Raw genomic sequence first — 20258 nt, forward strand, 5'->3', positions numbered from 1 at the left:
ACATGATTTCTTTCCCTGATATTTACTTTGGAAGCTGCATTTATGATCAGTCTCTGCCCTCTGGCAATAGCCATTCAGCTAATTCTCCTTAACTCTTACTCCAAACTTTGATGAAAGCTCACACAATTTACAACGAAAACAAAACGACTACAAGAACAAATAAATTCTATTTTGGTAAAGATAAAATTCGCTTAAATCTGCAACTCCGCTCTCTGATAACAGTAATAAAACATACAGTTTAATAACACAAGACACATTTTCAAGGCTTCCTCTTCTCCATATAATATTTCTCTGTGATTTCTTGGGCAATGTCTTTAAAAGGCAATGATCGTTATGGATTAGCTGGAAATGTTAGGAGAAATCAGCAAAGTAAAACATTCAGCAACATTCAGTTTACTGTAAAAGATCCATCCTACAGAAATTCATAAAGTGACAGACACTGCAGTGAATCCCTAGAACAGTTGCTATATTGACAACAGCCCACCACAAGCAGCATTACAAAGATCCAGACATTCAGCTAACATTTAATAATAATCACAACAATAAATTTGGCTTCTGTATTGTGATCTGCTACATTTATTAAGCAAAGACATCCACATATGGGCGAAGACGATAATGGAATAAAAGTGGAACTATGCACTCATATAGCCAAAATTTGTCTCAGGTTTTAACAATGCAATATTGGAAAGCAAGACACTGAATAATATTACTGTATTTAAAATCACGTAATAAAAGCAGCACAATGTATGTAAAAGGTGAAAAGTACAAATATTCATTAAACGGTCAGAAACACAAGTGCTCAATAATTCATACATATATTCATTAAATTCTTGGTAAAATTTACTTACAAGACAAGCTCGGTCATAATCCATTTTACTGCAGCAAAGAAGGCATTATAAGGCTGAAGAGAAGTAGCTCATTTAATAAACAGGAAAAACATGCAGCATTTATATCTTAACTAAATTCTTCATGGAAAGACAATGTTATGGAAATTCAAATGCGTGGGGAGCATGAGAAAAAAAGAACAATCACTTTTCCTCATGAAAAAGGAAATGCCGTTATATTGAATATTAAAATGCATGGTCATCAAAAGTTTTGCACATGACTCTTAAATCTTTAACCTCTAGGGGTTCCTATTTCCCAGGATATTGCTGGAGGAACAGCTCTGGTAGATAATATGAGCTTCTCTTAGGCTGCAATTCACAGGACTGTCTCGGTCCTCTATAATGTAAATCTCTATTCATTACTTCAGTCTAATTAGGCTAGGAAAAGCTTCTGAATTTATAAGTCATATTGAAAACCCAGTTGCACGAAGTTAAAGTGGATTTAAATATTCTTCTCTCCTTCCTCTATTTTTCAGATACAGCAAATGCTTTGAAAATTTTATTTACTGTACTTCTACTATATTTTGAATAATATATTTTTTAAAATAATATCAACATTTTTATTCTTTTATAAAAGAATCTCAGGGAGAAAAGTCAGTTCCCAGAAATTTGGAAAGGAATTTATTCTTGCCTGACTCATTTGTGTTACGGGTCTCCTAGCTGCATAAAGTTTTGCAGACGCTAGATTCTGTCAACAGATCATTTTAGCACATGTAAGAAGTCATACTTTAAAAGAACTATTCAGATATCTAAAATCATGCTCAACCAACCCTGATTCAACACCTTCCTGAAATAATGCCATTTTGCTCAGCAGTAACTGGTCATTTAAAGTTTTCAGTGGCCATGAAGAGCATTTCTGTACATGGCTGATAACTCACAGAGCCAGTGAACTAGAGTCACTCAGCAGCATGAAAGGCTGAAATAGCAAGTCATTAGCATGCAATAAAGCCCAAGGCAGTAAATATTGTCTCTTGTTAAGGACTGTCTTGTAGGAAAAGAGCAAAAGCTGCAAGTCTTTCCTAGAACTGAAAAGAAACCGAAGTTGCAGCCTTGTGGAACATCTTACTCATTTTCATTCTAAATCAGAAAAACTGAAATTTCACACCCACATAATTAAATTTGTTGTGTACTTTTGTTTTCACAAATGCCCAATTATTTAATATAAAATAATGGATCTTGACTTATAAACAATATACATTTAATGTAACACATACTATGCATTATAAAATTATTTTAATATGTTAAAAGAAAGAGAATTTTAAATTTCAGTACATCTGAAAAAAAATCAATAATAATAACAATAGAAAATGAGAAAAAAAATTGTTTTGAAATGTTAGTGGAAAAAGATTTTATTACATTGATACAAATACATTCTCATAAAATGAGATTTTACAAATACAGCCTTTTCTGTTCAAAGACTGTTCCTTTAAAAAGTGCAGCACAAGCTGCAGGAGTTTTATTCTCTCTGTGCATCTAAACCATGAATGAGAGCCAAAGGAATTGAGCTGGGTGATTCTATGTTCTATGGCACTGATACACATGCAAAAAAAAAAAAAAAAAAACCAAAAACAAAAACAAAGTTCTACAGAGAGTTATCTAGGAAAGAAAAAAAAGAAAGAAAATGTGCTAAATAATAAAGTATCTGGATATCTGTAGAGATACAGTCATATGTTGATAAAGAAATTATCAGAAGGTCTATAAATTCTAGTCCATCCCTAATTTAGTTTTTAAGTCCCACAGCCTAAAAAGCTATGATGGAAAGAGGGGCCCAGTGCCAGCACCCATTTTCCATGATTTTGGCAGAATGTTGTGCTACATCCTTTGGTAGTCATACAGTCTTTGATGCCCATGCTCCACTTCTACGCTGCTTAAACCAGGACCTTTAAAAAAAATAATAATCCCTGTCTTGTCCCTATATCTAGTCCTGTATTTGTAAAATCACAATTCTCAAAAGGAAGGATAAACATTTGTGGACAAACATTTATGTAGAAACTTTACTGGATACTGTGTAATAACTTGATCTATGTGTACAAAACTTGGCATAAATAAAGGGGAAAATATTTTTGAGGAGTTTAGCCCTACCTGGTTCTAATGGAGATTCTCTTTATACTTTTTCTATAGTCATGGGTATTAGGAGTGACTGACTCAACAGGAAAATAATAAAATAACCAAAGCTCTGCCCATCTTTCATGTTGAACATGACAAAAACTCACTTGAAGTTTAAAGAAGAGTTTGCCTATTGTTAAAAAAAAAAAAAAAGAACGTGTTTGCCAATCTCAGTGTACCCCACAATCGCAGAGGTGTTTCTCTGAACACAGCCTGAACAAAAATTGGAATAGTGAAAAATCTCTTGGGTTAAAGCCCACTTGTAAGAGAGAAATACTTCAGCTCTACATGCTGGGTGCTTATGCAAACTGAGGCAAAGCCCCAAGCCTTGGGATGGAAGGTTGCTGCTAGGAGCTGTATATTTATGTATTTATTTATTTCACATGTGATTCACAACATCTGCTTCCATTTCACTGGTAATTAAGTCTTATTGTACAGCCTGGTACTTGTTATTTTGTCTAGGTAGTCTTCTTTAAGATTAAGGCTTTAGCAGATAAGACTAAGTACAGCAAACCCAGATCTGCAAGTACTTGAAAGAGAGAGTCACATATATGTAAATGAAAACATCTCAAAGTGCAAACGATTATTAAACCACTGAAGATATATAGAGAGACATTTGGAACTTGTCAGAACTTTAATATTTACTCAACTGCTTAACTATGTGTAGGTTTATTTTTTCTAACCAGATCTCTGTACATTTAAAAATACTAGCAGGTAACTTTTCCAGACTGGTAAAATTGATGCAGTGTTTTGCTGATGTCTTTACATAAGAATTTTTTAGGCTAATACTATCATACTCTTGTTAAACTGATTCCATTTTCATATGCAAAAGATATACTTTATCTAACACTGTATAAGTTCTGATAGACTATATAGTAATCAGCAAAAAAATTACATTATTATATAAATACACCTGAGGTTATTACCTAGATACACAGTTTAGCAAGTGTTGTCCTTGCAAGGCTCAGCTTGACTAACCAGGCTGTTTAGAGGGACAGAGTTTGTATTCAGATCTGGTGGCAAGACAAGGGTTTAAAGGCATTGAAATTCCATGTTAAAAGACATCTTCTTTAAATACTAAGGAAAACAAAAAAAATGTTAAAGTCACTGACTTGTATGCCTTGCCAAGAACCAATCATTCCATAGTAAAAAAAAAAAAAAAAACAAAAAAAAACCCAAAAAACCGCAACACCTCAATTTTTAATTCAAATTTCATTTCTATATGTGTCTTTAACTACAGAAAGGGCAGATGTGATTCCAGTTCCCCAAAGAAAACACAATCTCTTGCCAAAATCATGAAGTTCTAAAAGACAGGATTCCTATGGTACAAAGAACATTCTGTCAAAATCTCAGAAATGGTGGCCCAGCATTAAAAAAAAAATTGTGTAAATTTTTGAACTTGAAAATGCTTAGCGCTTTGTGTTTGTTTGTAACAAGCCATTTCTTGTATGCACTGGGATAAACGCATTCCAAATCAAAATAATGGGCTGCAATGGCCATGAGATATTTGCAACAATTTTCTTTCATGATTGCATGGAAAGGTGCTCAGAAAATTTACTATACTTACGTCCAGTAAGCTATGGGCACTGTCGCTACTTTCTTTGTTTGTTCTACACATGGCCTGGTAGTCATAAAGTGTAATTCTACAGAGAAGAACAGAAAACTGCTTGACTAAAAGAAGAAAACACAGTGGAATAAAACTAATGATATGGAACAGTCTGCCCACAAAGTAGACAGGAAAAAAAAAAAAAAAACTCTAACAGCAGGAGGGGAAAGAAGGAAATACAGGTTACACAGGAGAGAATAAAGGTAAGAAACACTGTGAAAACTTTGCTAGGATTTTATCAGACTAAGAAAACAAAGCAAAAGCAGAACTGGGAGAAACCGGGAAAGATACACGTAAAGTGTAACAAACAATGATATAAACAATGTGAGGAGGAGGAGAATACACATTCAACATGATGCTTGAACAATTGGTTCTGGACTAAGATCTGCACATTTAGCCCCAGAAAGTGAAAGAATCTATGCATTTGAGGGGCTTCTCATGACAAACCACTCTTGAACTCTAGTAAAAACAGAAAGACACTTCTACAGTTCCAGCATCTCAGTGCACAACTAATTTGTAAAAACATGGTGTTGCTTCAAAAGAGAGAGGTGGAATTTCAGTGTATTCACAGTACAGATGACTGAAGCAGGATGGGTTTATTTTGCTTATTTTCATGAGGGCAAAATATTCCACGTCAGGTACCTACTGTAATCAGCATATGCTAGAAGCCTCCTCAGATGCATAGCAAACGGGAAAATTTCTTTCTGCTTGTGTTTTTTACTCATCACTGATACACTTCAGAGATCTAAATGTAAAATCCAGAACTCAGAGATAGTACATGGAATTGTGATTATTTCTCTAAATCTGTCTGTCCATAGAACAATTCATTAACAATATCCATCCACATAAAAAGCACTTGACATCTATAGCAGATGTAAAGCATCCTTATCTGATCAGTTGCAACAAGTGTAAATACATGTAAAAGTTGCTAGTATTATTTGAACATATCCATTTGACTTTTGCATCATCAGAGGGACAAAGCAATACAATTGGACAAAGATGGTTTATAGATGTATGAGATGGGACTTCAATGCTTTGCAATGTGTGCCTTGCTTGTAAGTGAAGAGGAAAGGAGAGCACACAAATTCAGCTATGGAAAGGACGTCCCAGAAGTTGCCAAAAACAGGTCATGAAATGCATTCAGCATCACCATAAGGCATTCTGCACTGCATGCCATGAAACGTTGCAACCTGTACCAATAAAATGTTGTAATCCATTGTGGTGGAAACTGTAAATAATTTCTCTGATCTTATTTTGTGACAGCAACCATCACTAAAAGCTTCTTTATTATGCCCATATTTTTTTTTTTGGCTTACAGTCAAAATATTTAATAGATTAAATCTTGCAGCTTCGACTAAACATTTAGTACGTGGTCATACGGTTTACATTATTAAATTTATCTCATATTCAGAGTAAAAATGGCTAGGAAGCCATTGTTTTGTGGACTGGCAGAGAGAGGCACATGGTAGACAAACGCATAACTAGAGACCTAAACATGGGTGTAAGTTGAACACTGACCATATCTGGCAGAATCACGCCCACAGCCAGATCCGCGCACACAGATCTGCCAAGACAAACAGAGCAGTACATGGTGTAAGCTGTGCTGCCTGTGTGGCATGCAGTAATACACCAGTCTCCCTAGCCTTTTCTTTTTTTTCCTTGATTTTTTGCCCACTTTAACCATGGTCAGAATTGAGCCCCTGTAGGTTAATCTGTACAGCTCAATCTTTCCTGCCGTGGTTGGCTTGGCTATTTTATTCCTATAGATCCAAAGACTGTGTTGCATGCCCACTTGGACCTCCTAGTGAGGGTGGCAAGGGATAAACCCACAGGTAAGGGCAGTTTACAGATGTTAATATGCTCTCTGCAGAGTAATCAAAGAATTCTATATGGATGAAATGGTCCCATCCTGTTTCATTTAACATCTAGTTTTACAAGTAGCATTTGATTGTCTATATTCTTTGAGATCGTTTTTTCAGTATAATAAGTTTGTTGACCATTTGTTTGGTGGTTGAAAGTGCAATCGATTTTGCATCTTTCAACTGCATACACCAGAACTGCTTGGTCAATCTGTGGACTTCATTATTCTGCTAAGAAGTGCTAACCAAACAATGAGTTTATTTTTAGTAAGTATATTTGAAGGTATTTCCATTGGGAAGATTCTGTTTCAGGAACAAACTAGAAAACAGATACTGTATCCAGGTTGGAAAAAAAAAGCAAAAACCAAAAACCAAAACCAACAAAACAACAAAGAAAACAAAGGAATAAAACCTTAGAAAGGAACATGGCAGACAGATTTAAGAGCCTGGAACAAGTTTTGGTTTTTGAACAATGTAATCCTCTCTTAGTAACTTTCAAAGTGGGCAGGTTCAACATGCATCTGAAAGTTTTTAATGATTCTAACAACTACAACACAGGATGTGTAAAATATACCAGCAAAAGCATTATTTTATTATTAAATTATTTTAGAAGACCTGATTTTTCCACACTGAAAGCAAATAGAGATTTTGCAATACTTTTCAAAGATTAGTGGAGGAAGCCTGTGAATGCCGAAATCTGAGCAGTGCAACATATTGAATCAATTCTGAATTCTCTGTCACTATGAATGGTACCAAAACTCAGTATAAATGGGTTCCAAGACATTCACAAATTCAAATCCAGTTTTACTTTGATTCCTGTAAATGCAATAGGAAGATAAAAGCCTTCCAGCCTTATTCCTTATGAAAGCTGCTATCATATTTGTAACCTCTACAGTGACCTAAGACGCTATGACACTTCTGTATTCAGGTGCCATTTCCAGCATTGTTTTATTGCAAATGTCTTTCTAAGATTTTAGAAAATAATCTTTCTTCTCATTCAGACAGACAGCCCAGTGTTGTAGAAAAAAAGGCTTCTAGATTACCCTTTTTGGAGAGCTTCTGTTTCAGTTTAAATAATTGCTTGTAGCTAACCATATCCTGTTCAAATTACTACAGCTAGTGAACAGAACTTCCCCTTGCCATGACCTAGTTTTAAAGTCCATCTACATGTCCAAGTCCATCCAACAGCTCACAGGAGAGCTTTGCTTTTGCTGTCATAACATGCTTGAGACATTCTAACATCACTGCTGTGGTTAACCACCAATATTTCCACACCTGGTCACTGAAGTCTACAGAGCGATTGGTTTCAATGTCAGCCATAGGACAAACACCGGAAAATAATTTACCCAAACCTAAAGGTACACCTCCATTTACACAACATTTGGGGCCAAATATATTTTAGTGAAAACCTTTTTATTGTCAGTTTTGTGATATGGTAAATTCCAGCCTTGTACTGTGCAATATATTTACAGCTGACACTAAGCTGTTTCAAGAAAATTAAACTTGTAAAACAGCACAGGCCATATTGGCAGAAATACTCTACTGCTTTCTGATAGGTTTTTAGCATACCTATGGATTTCTACTTGGTATTGCAAAATACCACCACTGACAATTATAACAGCTGAAAGATCTTCAATACATAAAATTTAAAATGTTTTGTTGCTAGTTCAAGATTTGGAGGGTTTCATATGTGTGGGAGTAATAAGCTTCTTATCATGGAAGCAAATGTCAAGTCCACACACACACAAAAAAAAAAAAAAAAAAAAAAAAAAAGGAAGAAGGAAGTGCTCCGAAGAACCAATTAATGTATGCCAGTGGTACAGGAATTATTGACACTGTGTGTTACTCAGTAGTTTGTTTAAAAACTCATGGTGACTACAACTCACTTGCGGTGGAAAAATGTTCCTTAACTCAGACACAAGAGACACAGCCTGTCTGGCATTCTCACAAGGAGGGGAAGGATGGACAATGTTAAACAGTATAAAGAGAAAAATAGTTTCTGAACTCTAGGGAGGGTCCTCATGAGGAGGTAGAAAGACACTGTAAAAAATCTTGCACTGTTTCTGCTCTGTCTCTCTCACTGGCACTGACAGATTATTAGTGCCCAAAATCTGTTGGAGTAAAACTTTTCACCACCAAGAAAACCAATGAAAAGCATAGAAATAAATTACAGTGTTTTAACTAAACAAATTTGTCATCACGTATCCTTGATTTTACTGCTCAGGTATTCTCAATTACCAAGGTGCTCCACAGCTTAGTATGTATAAAAACTACAACTTGACCTGTATTTGCAGGATAGAAAATGACACCTCATTTACACAGCACACAAGGCTATGTCTCTTCCTAAGTGGGTGTGTGATTTCCCATGTATGTACTAAATATTAATACACTGCGGCATACACTGCAAATTAGTGCTAATATTTACAGAGACATAAACTCTAAAAGAACAGGGCTCTTCTTATTGGTAATGACAAGAGGGAAGTGACAGATGTTATTTGGTTCTTTTGTATGCAATTGTAAACCTGTACTAGACAGGCTGCTATGCAATTGCCTTTCTGACAGCTACTTCATAGATGAAAATGGAATGTCACTCCTTGGGATAGTACAATTACATGCTATTCATTTAGAAGCTGAAGATCAGTGTGCAAGCCTCATACATACTCTGCAGTGCACATGACACCTAATACAGAAAATAATGCTGAAAATAGGCTGCTTATCTTCTAACCTTAAATGACTTCTGTCCACCCATACAGAAAAAAAAAATCCAAACTATTCATTGACCTATTTTTTTCTTGTGGTATTAATGTCATAAATATAGGGGATATTTTGAGCTTACTTTTACTAAGTAAATCACCACTAAATACAGGGACTATAAGAACTAAATACAGGGACTACTACATTGCAGAACTGCTATATTACAGCTGCATTTCTCCACCACCAAACCCACTAACACAAATTTGAATTGTTCCATCAGTCTATTACTGATCTTCTCCAAAGTTTACATCTACATTCAGAAACAGACAGTATGCATTCTTGACTAAGACACATGTGAGTAAAGATAAAAGACAAGAGCAAGAAAAACTGAGAAACAAGAGGTCTCAGAGCAACAAGAACTTATCATCTGTGAAAGCTGGAATTCAGGGTTGCACCATTTCAGTCATATATCCTGACAACATGATTAAATACCCAAGTATGGATTCTTCTTCAGAGGCCAAGAGAATGCCTGCTGGAAACAGAACTGTTTAGAGGAAATGATGCTGCTTCCATATTTATCTTATAGTGCTTAGATTTCCTCCTACTGGAGAGGATTAAAGTGTTTTGAAGTCAAGGAGTAACCAATTTTCTCATACAGATTTATTAAGCTTATGTCTTTGAGGACCTTATTGCTCTAACAGCCCTTATTTTTTTCTCATATTAATGTGGGCTTTTTTTGAATTTTCATTTTTGAGCAGTTGAATCTATTTTTTCACTCTTTTTATGTAGGCAAAGTGCTGAGGAAGCTATAAAGAAACTTTTTTTCTAAGTTATGTGAAGCAGATACTTTTCCATAAGCACATCCTAATTCATTTAATAATAAATTTAAATTATATTTAAAGTGTTTCACTGTGTGCAATATTCAGGGTATAAGACAAACATCATTTTGCTAAATGAAATCATAGAACATGTCACGTTGCTTTGGAGGCACTGATATAATTTTTCTCCCTAAATATAAACCCTATAAACTAAGAAAATATACATCCATGTATTTGTACACATTATTCAAAAGAAGTACTGAGTTTAAAGAAAATGAGGAGGGAAGGAGGTATTTAAGTTCACTTTAAAAAATAAACAGCAAACACAAAAATTGAATTTCATGCTGCTGCAGGTTGAAAAGAAATACAGTCAACAGCAAACAACCCCCTTTTGTTTAACACTTCCAGCTCAATTCTAAAAAAACCTTCTATATCCCTCCAAATTAGTGCTAGTTGAGAGAACACATAGAGGGTTATTTCATTCCTTTTGTGGATGGAGAACCTGAAAGCTGGCACGAATCAGTGAGGTGGAAGCACACACAGGCACTGCCACTCATGACTGGTGCAAAAGGATGTACTGGGGATGTTCGTAAACTCTTCTGCAGTCAAGATCAGGCACTGTAGAACCTTCCACTTCTGAACTAAACAAGGAAGGAGCAAGACCAGATCCAACAGGGCAAACCTATGTAATTCACTTGGCTGATAATTCAAATGCCATACAAGAAGTAAATAGCAAGAAAGGATCAGAATAAAAGGCTAAAGGCTTTATGCTTTCTGATTTTATCTCCATGGTAAGAGCAGCAATGACAAGTATAATGCAATAAGTATATTGTTGTGTTCGGAGGGAAATGCTGCTGCTGGCAGTAGATTTTGTCACTGTATTATTTGGTGCATTTTTCTTTGCTTCTTATTCCATATAAAATAACCTTGGGGAAAACCCAAACACAATTCCACCCAAAAAAAAAATAGTCATCTTTAAGAAATGATTAATGTCTCTGATTATTTTTCATGAGAACCATTTCTTCATATTGCTGGAATAATTTATTTTAAAGGCTTCATCTATCACAGATCAAAGACAGCTTTACATTATTTTTGTTGCTGCTCAGAGCTATTTGGTCTACAGCAGGAAAAGCAGGTGGCTTATTTAGTGAAATTACAGCACTTTGATTCTCTCTCAGTTTTAATTGATTTGCAATGGCTAGTTTACCATGTTTAAATAATTGGTTCATGTTTAGATTTTCTTTAGCATGTATCTCAGCTGCACAGAGCCTGTGCCTTCATTGTCTGTAACTCCTTCGGAGCTCAAGGCCAGTAGAATCATAATCCCATGATCCATGCCAAATTGGCACAGTTTAGATGTAATATTTGAGCCAATTTCTCCATGCTGGTGTCTACTACCATAGATTGTACAGCACATAATCTGAAATGCTTCCATAGAAGAAAGAATAAACTGGGACAAATTAAGGCATTATCCCTTGAGTTTGGTTGTATGTTTTTTATCGGAATCAAATAAGATGATGCTTCTCCTGTTTAAAAAGATCTTTTCATCACAGAATCTAGTCTGTAACTATGTATTACTTCCTTCTACAGCATGTGCTAAGAGTGTAGTGCTAAACATGAAAACCTTGTTACCCTCAGAAAACTAGGATTTGGGGTGCTTCAGTGAGTCACTGACTGGGAGTGGTATTTAGCTGTAATGTGCAGAGGCAGTACAGAAAGTTTTCTGCCTTTAATAGAGCTGGCTTACCAAGGAAGCAAAGAAATCATCTGTTTGGAGAGCCTCTGTATACCCCCTCACATGCAATAGCTAAATCCAGTGGTTGATGAGATCACTGATGAGTCTTATACTAGAAATGCACAGGAAAATAAAAAGGAGAAATGTGATATATGGTCAGCAGTTCTCTCACACTGTAAGAGCACAAAAGTGTAAGGAACAGTCCTTAGACCATGCAAAAGCCATGAAGACTCCAGTGTTCAATTACAGGTTAAAGGGAAAAGTTCTTTCTTTCCCAGGGTGCATAACCTATTTCAAAGGATAAAATATAAAATCACTGTTTTATTATTGTCATTATGATAGTAAGAACACATCAGTAGTCACAACAATGTTCAAAGGTGAGTTAGTATGCAAATGAAAATGAATTACTGGCAGAACACTCCTTCCCTTAAACAGTAGGGCATTTTATGAAATCTCCTACTTTGAAGAATCACCAGTTTTTTACAGGTCAGAATGTTTAATGTTGCATCAATGATTTGCTTTAAGACCATTTAAAACTCTGCAGCAGATATGGGCCAATCCCTTTTCCACTTGAACCCAGCAGGAACAGGAGAGGCACACAGTTTAGCATCGTAGTCAAATAAACTTTTCTTTTAACAAGAAACTTACTGTAGGCTGCCTCCAATACTCTGAACATTCAATGTGCATGGCATCATTGCACCCAGCTCACATGGAAAAGAGGTACAGATGAGAATCCAGCCATGCTGCTGGTCTTGCCCTTCTTGTAAATGACTTTGGGTTTGGTTTATTGTATTTTATTGTTACAAAGTTAATTCTTACCTCTTAAAGGAGCCCATTGTTAGTAACTTGTTCATCACAGCCCCTTCAACCTCCCCAAAAAAGTAACCAGTCTGTAAGAGTGAAATGCAAGAAATTATCAGAAGTGTAGACACACATAAACCACCACTAGATGCAATTTAAACTGGCATCATCTAGGACCTGACAAGAGTAGCTTGGACAGTTACATAGACAGTTTTTTTCAGGACTGCTGTACATAAAAAATTGAAGAGGGCTTCGCAGTCAAGCAAGTTATAGGGATTACATTATTACCCCTGAGCAGATGTGAGAGCTCAAACAATATATTGAGGTACGTTATATAACATCTAATATCAGAAATAAACCCCACACAAACCTAGAGCTTGTAAAGAAAACACACTAATCTGATCACAAAGCCTTGTGATTAAAAGGTTACTCAAAAAAGATATAAACAGGTTGTGAGAGGATTTCATAAACAGTCATTAAAAAGCATTTTTTATAATGCCTGCATGACCTGTTTAAGGAGCTGGAACAGTACATTTCATCAATCCTATAAATTTTAACTCCATTCAGAATCATTTCATACTTTAAACCACTCAGCCTGATGAATTACTCATTTTGTCCTTGTTCAGTAGAAGTGGACTAATGAAAATAAATCTCTGTTGAGAAAACAAACATTCAAGTTATGAATTTGGTATGCACTACGGAAGTGACTCCATCATCTGCAGCCATTCATATGGCTGTGGAAATCCTGCACGTGCAGCATTTTTCTAGTTTGGGAAGACATTTTTTTCATTTTAGAGCCTCAAGTCCCAGGAGGATAGGGTATGTTCTCTGCATTGTTTAAAGGGGGAAATCCCACAATTTATGGGGGGGAAAGGGCATTACACTCTCAAATTGCATAAATTCCATAGGTTTTGTATGAACTAAACCCCAATTCCATTACAAGGAACTTAGCTGACCTCAAGTATGCACCTGGGAGTTTGGAAGGCAGAAAAGTTATAGCCCTAGCCAAAAAAAGGCATTCCTCCACCTCAAAAGCAAGTATTGCCTTTTTTTTTTTTTTTTTTTTTATAACTCAGGGGAAACTTGGAACATTTTCCAAAGCGTGCGGGTGTCTAAAGTCTCCTAGAAACTAGGGGAACATTTGTAGCTTTTATAGCTAAAAATACCAGCTTTAATAGCCCTAGCTGACTGGTGAAGAAAGATTATTCTAACTGTTAATGTCAAAAAGCCCAAATCATAAATGAACTAGTATAACCTTAGATAGTAATAAACCTGATTTATCAAGTTCTGCTTCAGTCTTATAAAGATATTTCAGTGACAGTTTTCTCCATAAAAGCTCTGTTTGCAAATGCTAGTTATCCCCCAACGCAGTAACACCCAGATTATCATCATTTTTAATACATTCAGATTTAGTTGCAATTTAGATAAGAATTACACTACCTCCAGTAGTAGACCAGTTCAGATCATTTTTGGAAAGCTCACAGAAACACAGTGCTGAAGGGATTCCAGACATGTGAGTGACTAATCATCTGAGCAACTGAGCATCCTCTCATTACCCTACCCATTCACTACCCACAAGTCAATATATACACAGTACACATAAAAAATTATACTATTGCAATTATAATTTCTCTACTGTGTTATATGAACAGAGACAACTTTACTGTCTGTTGTAGACTTACATCTGTCATAACTAAATATTTAGATCCTAACACATTTCTAGTGTAGTTTTGATCCCTCATTTACCCACACTACTTTCTCCATGAGAATCTGTAATGGATAGTATCAGATAACCTACCAAAGGGAAAATCTCTTCCTAGTGATATTTATTGGTTGTAGCCAACTATCAACTAGCAGGATCAGTGTAACTGACTTACACAAGTCACAATTAAGTACCTGTGAGTAATAATGCAATGACAGAGGAAAAAATGAGACAAAAATATTTTAAACGTTTCAAGATTATTCTAAAATGTTAGGTCATTGTTCAACTAAGTGAAATATAGATTTGATAGATAAACATAAGAGGGTAAAACACCACCAACAAAACAGAACAAAACAGCTGCTTCTAACATAATGGAGTTGATATTTGAGCATTGTCATATTTTTAGTTTGTATTGTTTTGGGGATACAGTCTGGAATTATACCCAGAGCATGCTAGACATTCTAAAGGGATGGAAACAATAAATTTCACAAAGTAAAGCAAAAGTATCCATTTCAGTACTCAGTCTTATACCTAAGAAGGCATATCTTGAAGAATAGCTACTGCATGACACAGCATACAGTATGCTCAGTTAATTCTCTAGTACACATTGGAAGGGCAATCATTTCAGAAAATTGCATTTCCTTTGTTTATAATGTGCTAACAGACTTCAAAAGTATCAGACAAAATGGAGCAAGAGAAGGAATGATCATGAGGAAACATTGCAATTACTTTGGCACTTCGCAAAGGTGAAAAATACCTTCAACTGTTTTCTTTCAGAAGGTATCAGATTCAAAGCTGCAATAAGTTAAGCTTTTAATTTAAAATTAATTTACAAGTAAAATGCTCAGTTTGGCTTCTTTTTTGCCCTTCACTTCAAGTTTTTTATCTCTGCTCCAGTCACTGTTCCAAGCCACCCATTGGCTTGGAAAGAGCTGTTTCTCAGTATCAAATCTAGTTATAAAGAATATAATTCACTGAGGGCTAAGGAGGAGTGTAGACATTCCTATTTGCAAACCCAACATATAAAAGAAATGAAACTTCAGACTATTCTGGCATATTTAGGGCACCATCCCAGCACTTTTCAGGCAAAAATTAATGAGAATGATGATGGTTTGAGTGATTATGCATTCATCGTTCAACAATTTTCCATGAAGACAAAGCAAAATAATGTTTTCAATGATCTTCTCATCAGTCAATTCTTGTCCTCTCTGTTGTGATGCTGAGTTCATAGTTTTAATCTTTCAATGACTGTAATCCAGTTCAGAAAACAAATTCCTTATAATACTTCATTGTTTAAACACCAGAGCTTGCAAAGTTGGGGTAACTGCAGAGCTTTTCATGGTCTGCGCTGAGGACCATACACTATGCTTTTTGGAAAAGTAAGGCTGAAAAGCTTTGTGTAGAAACTCAGACTAAAGACTGCTGGAAATGTGAAGGCATTTTTGCCACTGAGAATCTTTTCTTTCTTGGGGTAAAAATATCATATGGAAGACAGACAATTCTGAAGCAAAAAAAGCCCTTTAAGAGTACATTTTTGTCTCCAATGGGAGACAGAAACTGAGCTCCTGTGAGAAACAACTTACATTCTTGTTGAAGGAACTTGTTTTACTTTACGTTACTTTCCTTAACATTTTAAGATAGTGGCCTATTAAAAAAAACAAACCAAACAAGCCCCAAGTAATTGTATATGAATGTGTTACATGAGAAGATTAAACAAAAAATTTCACTTACTTGTGTGTAGTCTTCAGAGACTAAAATAAATCCATTGTTATCTATTAGGTAACAGTTGATTGTCTGAAAAACAATAAAATGCAATTTTAATTTTTTTATTTTAGTATGCAGCACTAAGTTAATTACTCTAATTCTGAGTGACTTCTAGATGGGTAAAGACTTCAGGTTGTTATAGGGGCTTAGTTAACTTCCAAGTGAATGCAGTCTTAACTTTTGGGATGTTATCTGATTCAGTGCTTATGCAAAGATGTGCTGGAAAAGGGAGGATATAAAATAGTTATAAGCAAACATATAAAGAACAAGGTCAGTGTTTTTATTAACTACTCTTAAAAGTTTTCCATATAAGTTATTTTGCATTGGCTCCTGATGGAGCAACTTTGTTGCTCCTGATGGCTTCTCCTGTGTTTGGAGAAAAACATGAGCACAATGTCATTACCCTAATGATGTATTAATGAAAACACAGTGTCAGCCTGGAAAACCAACAGGGAACCAGGTAATATTTTTTAATTTGTTCATTGGGGGATGGGACCAGAAACTTCTGTAAAAGAGGCCCCACAGGTCTCCTAAAGCTTTTCAAATTGTGTTTTTAATTGGGAACTGGACAGCTAGCTTTTCGTAGGTCAGTTACATAAAATGTGTAAAGAAAGGTAAACCCAAACCAGTGCTTCCCTCCATACATGCATGCACTATTTTAACCTCAAGTGAGTTGCTTGGTACAGGCAAAGTTTTAATTACTGCACTTTAGAGTTTGAATACGAGATTCAGCTTGAACCTGGATATAACTCAATTTCTCTTCAGTACTGAAAGTACCTACTTCAGCATTAAAACTTCTTTTTCCTTTCCTAAATCAGCAAATATTTTATCAGTTTTGTGGACTTTCTGTAACATTCATGTAAAAGAATAAAGCAAGATGCCTTCCAATATAGGAATCATCACAGGTTTGCTTTTAATTCAAAACCTTTCCTGTTGCAAATATACTGCACAGAAACATGATAAAATTTGCTTACTGCTATGCTCTCCATGCCCAGAAAAATCTCTCTGCTGTTTCATAGAGGATAGCAGTTCCATGGAGCAGTAATTGTAAAAGACATTGTGAAAATGCAGTCTGATTTTTATACAGATGCTTAAATGAGTCTGATTCTCATTCTGGCCTCATATTAGTACAGTTAGAGGAAAGATTTGCAGAAATACTGGCTCAAAGTTTATTTAAAACAAACACACACCGACAAAAAAAAAAAAAAAAACACACAAAAAAAACCAAAGAAACAAACAAAGAAAAAAACCAAAAGAAGTCCAAATCAGGCAAAAGTTTGGAATGAACGTCATTCCCCTAACACAAATGCATGATATTAATCCTGATAGGGAAACCTAAACTACAGGCACCCCACAGTGACAGAAAATCTGTCAAATAGGAAGCTGAAACAATTCATCTCCAACCTTTAATCTGCTAGAAAGCCAAAAATTGGCAAATGCGAAGTGAAAAGCTGATGATGCTGGCAAAGAATTGAGTAGAGCTAATGCATTCAGAAGAGGCAGCTACTTAACCTCAATGGTGTGTGAAGGGTGGAATTTCAGAAGTAGACTGTAACACCAGAACACTGCTCCCCCCAAAGTCAGTCATAAACCTCCCACTAACTTTATTAGGAGAGGAGCTAAGTCAACAAAGAGCTCTTTTGAAGATACAGATTTTGCAGTCCTTACGCATGAAAGATTATTCAAAAGATAGTGCTTTGGAAACAATATTTCACCACAGTAAAGAAAATAAATAAAAGTAGTTGCGCTGGACAAGAAAGTGTAGGCTTAATTTCATAGTTTATGGATTACATGCAGTTGGGAAAACACTGCCTCAATTCAAGAATTAGTGGCCATGTCTCGAATCTCTAATCATAGTCACTCACTAGCATTATTCAGAATCTTAAAATATACTGATGTTCCAGCATTATTACTGAAAACAGGCAAAATGCAATAAATGCAATCTGTGTCTTTTTGAAGGAATGTGAAGATAAGAGGGTTTCTATTTCAATCCATTTTAGAAGCATTAACAAAGGGAAAATATTAATTCAGAACCATTAATTCACCTGCTTGCCAGCAAGAAGAATAACTTTCAATATTCAGCACTAGACTTAAAAAAAAAAAAATCCCCATTTGTAACTTAAATTTAGCAGTGCCAAAGGGCAGTGGGGTGCATTTACTTGTTCAATACATTAGCAGATCTCAACCAAAGTATTTCAGATACAAGATTAATGCATGGGATAATAGAATTTGCATAAGATAGAGTCATATGAAAGAGGTTTAATTCACAATGTTTCAGAGGTACTAGAAGTGAACTATGTACAGATTTGCCCAAAAGTTCAAGTTCAGTGAACTTCGTATTTCAAGGGGAATGTTCCATAGGTGGAGAGTCCCTGAGCTTGTAAAACAGAGTAGGCATGAAGTCCAGAATAAATACAGCAAGAATGTTGACTGAGGTCTGAGAACACATTTGAATTACAGTGACTTTGATCAAGTTTAAGTCCTCTATGTATTTTTCACAGTTTCAATATACAATAACAGTAATGGAATGTAATATAGGTTAAGAAACCAAAAACAAAAAAGAAAGAGAACATTGAAATAAAATGTGAGACATAGGGAAAACAAGAAAAAACAAGTAAATTCAAAGCTCTCAAAAAAAGAGAAAAATTAGATGTCTGTATTTTAGAATCAAAAGTATCACACACAAATTCATCTATTAATTCCCTGTATGACTGCATTTCTCCATGTGCTTCCATGGATCCTGATGCTGTCAAGTGAAGGCAGCTGAAAAGACTTTAAGCTGCTTGTCTTTTCCTTGAGTATGTTTGCAATGGCAAAAGAAGTCCTGTGTGATTTAGTAGTGTATATAACTATTCTTATTAACTTCCAATGCCATAAAAAAGGCTGTGCTGCCTTGGAATTTTATCAGTGTGTACTTGCTTCTTAGAAAGGACAGACCAAAACCAATTTTGCAGTAACTATGATACGCTTATTTTGATGAAGTAGCAGGACACTTTGCAGGATGTTTTACACAAGAAATGATGTAATAACATTATTCTATCACAAAGGCTATCACAAATAACAGAAGTAGTCTCTGCCCAGTTTATAAGCCCAAAAGCATGTCAGTTCAGGCTAAACAAAGCAATTTTTATACAGCCCTCTAACCTTAGCCGGACTACTTGATGCTACAGTTCTCAATCTGGTTGGCTATGACTGGAAACCCACTGATGAAAACAATACAAGGTAAAGCTTGCATGTTAAATCTATACCAAGCTACACTAATGCAAGTCCCCAAAACATAGGTACTTAACAGTTCTACAGACCTTTTTCAAGAGATATCTGATCTCTCTTACAAGTGTGGGGTCGTTAACATTATGAGCTGACCTTAAAATTGGTCAATAAGCAAATGACAGCCTGGAATCTGGGCTAAGTAAGCACTTTCATGCACACCTTGGTGAAAATCCTTTCTTTTTTATTACTTCGTATTTGGAAAAGTTGACTTCATGATTAAAATGATACAAGATTTAAATGGAAGAGTCTGTAAGTTGTTATAGCTATAAATACAAGAAGTAGTTGAGATATGATCCATTTCATTGCCAAAGATGTCATTATCATTGGGCCTTTGTGTTTTGGCTTACTGCAAATTTTATTTTCTATTATTTATTGCTATATCTGTCCTCCAACTGCTAGATCATTAGGGTCCTAGTTGATGAATTACTGTTTAAAGGGTTCCACTTTTATAACTACTGATGTTTTAAAGTTTTCCTTTCTCCCTGAAATGTTTTTTATTATCTCAACCTCATATATTTAAAAAAAAATTGTCACTGCACCTGTGTCCTGAACTCATATTCAACAAAACACATTTCAGTGTCATAGTATATGAGGATGTGAAGCTCTATTTAATTAGTTCTGCTTAGATTCAGCTCTGAATTCAGGACTACTTCTAGTGAGAACGTCAGAGATCAGCTCCAAACATGAGCAATAAAGTGGTAAAAAAATACCAAATACCTCAGAAAAGCGTCAAAATACTTTCAAAACTGGATTCAAAAAGCACAAGTTATTACAATGCATATTGTCAGTCTTGTAATGAACAGTAGACAATTTAGAAAGCAATTCTAAATTACACCGAATATAACATACTTTGAGACTGCAAACTAATCAACTTGATGTTCTGCTGCAGTAGAGATATAAACAGAAAAAAATCTGTTAAACACTTACCTCATCATCACAACTTATTGCACATCTGCCATCAAGAGATGCACACTAGAGATATCAAAAATAAATAAATTATTTTCCATGTCTCATTTGAT

At 35.4% G+C, this 20258-nt stretch overlaps 1 protein-coding gene across 1 annotated transcript in view; it reads right to left on the reverse strand.

Annotated features, from left to right (window-relative positions):
- CACNA2D3 (calcium voltage-gated channel auxiliary subunit alpha2delta 3) overlaps positions 1-20258 on the reverse strand; it is a 409143-nt gene that overhangs the window by 18884 nt on the left and 370001 nt on the right. The window contains exons 29-33 of the mRNA XM_054387292.1: positions 20167-20211; positions 15937-15999; positions 12522-12592; positions 4558-4633; positions 849-901 (exon numbers count right to left, since the gene is read on the reverse strand). Of these exons, the coding sequence (XP_054243267.1) occupies positions 849-901; positions 4558-4633; positions 12522-12592; positions 15937-15999; positions 20167-20211 (308 nt within the window). The remainder of the gene's footprint in view (positions 1-848; positions 902-4557; positions 4634-12521; positions 12593-15936; positions 16000-20166; positions 20212-20258) is intronic.

The sequence above is a fragment of the Indicator indicator genome, chromosome 15, assembly GCF_027791375.1.
Source record: "Indicator indicator isolate 239-I01 chromosome 15, UM_Iind_1.1, whole genome shotgun sequence".
NCBI lineage: Eukaryota > Metazoa > Chordata > Aves > Piciformes > Indicatoridae > Indicator > Indicator indicator.